At 38.1% G+C, this 1,661-nt stretch overlaps 1 protein-coding gene across 1 annotated transcript; it reads left to right on the forward strand.

Moving 5' to 3' along the window:
• The first annotated feature begins 593 nt into the window (after window positions 1-593).
• Window positions 594-1,661, forward strand: LOC129819166 (CD209 antigen-like protein C). The gene has a single exon (XM_055875725.1). It carries the CDS (start codon window positions 671-673, stop codon window positions 1,331-1,333), a length of 663 nt encoding a protein of 220 aa, XP_055731700.1. The 5' UTR covers window positions 594-670; the 3' UTR covers window positions 1,334-1,661.

A 1,661-nucleotide genomic window follows, 5' to 3' on the forward strand; every position in this document is an offset into this window, starting at 1 on the left:
GTTCAAACCTATCATGACTGAAGAGTTTAGTAGAAATGTTTAAACCCTATCATGACTGAAGAGTTTAGTAGAAATGTTTAAACCCTATCATGACTGAAGAGTTTAGCATTACTGTTTAAACCCTATCATGACTGAAGAGTTTAGTAGAAATGTTTAAACCCTATCATGACTGAAGAGTTTAGTAGAAATGTTTAAACCCTATCATGACTGAAGAGTTTAGTATTACTGTTTAACCCTATCATGACTGAAGAGTTTAGTATTACTGTTTAAACCCTATCATGACTGAAGAGTTTAGTAGAAATGTTTAAACCCTATCATGACTGAAGAGTTTAGTAGAACTGTTTAAACCATATCATGACTGAAGAGTTTAGTATTACTGTTTAAACCATATCATGACTGAAGAGGAAGAGAAAAAGTAAATAAACAACTTTGTTTAAATATACATTAAAACAAGCATTCCGACTTCATGGACCCAGTCTTTGAATTTGAGTGGTTATAGTTACCCAACAGCATCTCTAAGGAAATTATCTGTTTTCATGCACAGAGGAACTGTACATTTCCTGTTTCCTGTCCACTATTACTGAGGATGACTCTTGACTCAGAACCAGACTTTCAGTAAGAGCTGAAGTAACAGTTGAAGTTAACTGTATTTGAGCAGAAGTGTGTCAAGATGGACAATGATGAAAATACATATGCCAATGCAAGTTCCTTCAGGGCCAGCCCAAGAGAAGGAACAAGATATTTCCAGTGGTGGAAGAGACCCTCCAGAGCTGCTGCAGTGTGTCTGGGGCTGCTGTGTGTTCTCCTACTGGCTGGGATCATAATCCTGTCTGTCTACCAGAGAAACCAATCGACCAGTTACAACAACTTGACGAAAGCGAGAGACCAGCTACAGAAGGAGAGAGACCAGCTACAGAAGGAGAAAGAAAACCTGAACAAGAAGATCAAAGGGAGACGCTGTCCAGAAGGCTGGAGGGAGTTTGAATTCAGCTGTTACTACATCACCAATGAGAATAAAACCTGGACTCAGAGCAGTGAAAAATGCCAAGAGTTTGGAGCAGATCTGGTGATCATAAACAGCAAAGAGGAACAGGAATTTATTAATGGATTACACCAAACAAAAAATAATGTCTGGATTGGTCTTACTGACTCAGTTACTGAAGGGACCTGGAAATGGGTGGATGGTACACCACTGACCACAGCGAATTGGGGGAAAGGGCAGCCCAACAGCAACAATGGAACAGACCAGGACTGTGGGGAGATTTGGAATCGTTCAGGGTTGTGGAATGATGAGAAGTGTTACAATAAAAATAAAGGTATCTGTGAGAAATAGGATAATAGGTCCTCTCTCTGCACTGCTGTTGAAAAATCACTATGGTGATGGTCTGAAGATTCATGTTTTTTGGTAAAATAGTACGCTGCATTAGACTAGGGAGAGAAAGGCACACACAAACAGACTCATGCATGCACAAACACACACGCAGTTACCAATTCACACAATGATGTGCATATCATTTGATAACTTACTTTATGTTTTAGTTATCCAGTCATTTGAAATTACTGTAATATTAATATTGTAAAATATTATTGTTCATTTTGCTTCCATTATTCTGTACATAAATAAGGTGTACTTTCTGCTAATTCAATAAACTTTACAAAAA

The sequence above is a fragment of the Salvelinus fontinalis genome, chromosome 21, assembly GCF_029448725.1.
Source record: "Salvelinus fontinalis isolate EN_2023a chromosome 21, ASM2944872v1, whole genome shotgun sequence".
NCBI classification, from domain to species: Eukaryota; Metazoa; Chordata; class Actinopteri; order Salmoniformes; family Salmonidae; genus Salvelinus; species Salvelinus fontinalis.

Excerpts from the sequence above, each read along its gene's own strand:
- LOC129819166 (XM_055875725.1), top strand. The coding sequence starts at position 671 with ATGGACAATGATGAAAATACATATGCCAATGCAAGTTCCTTCAGGGCC.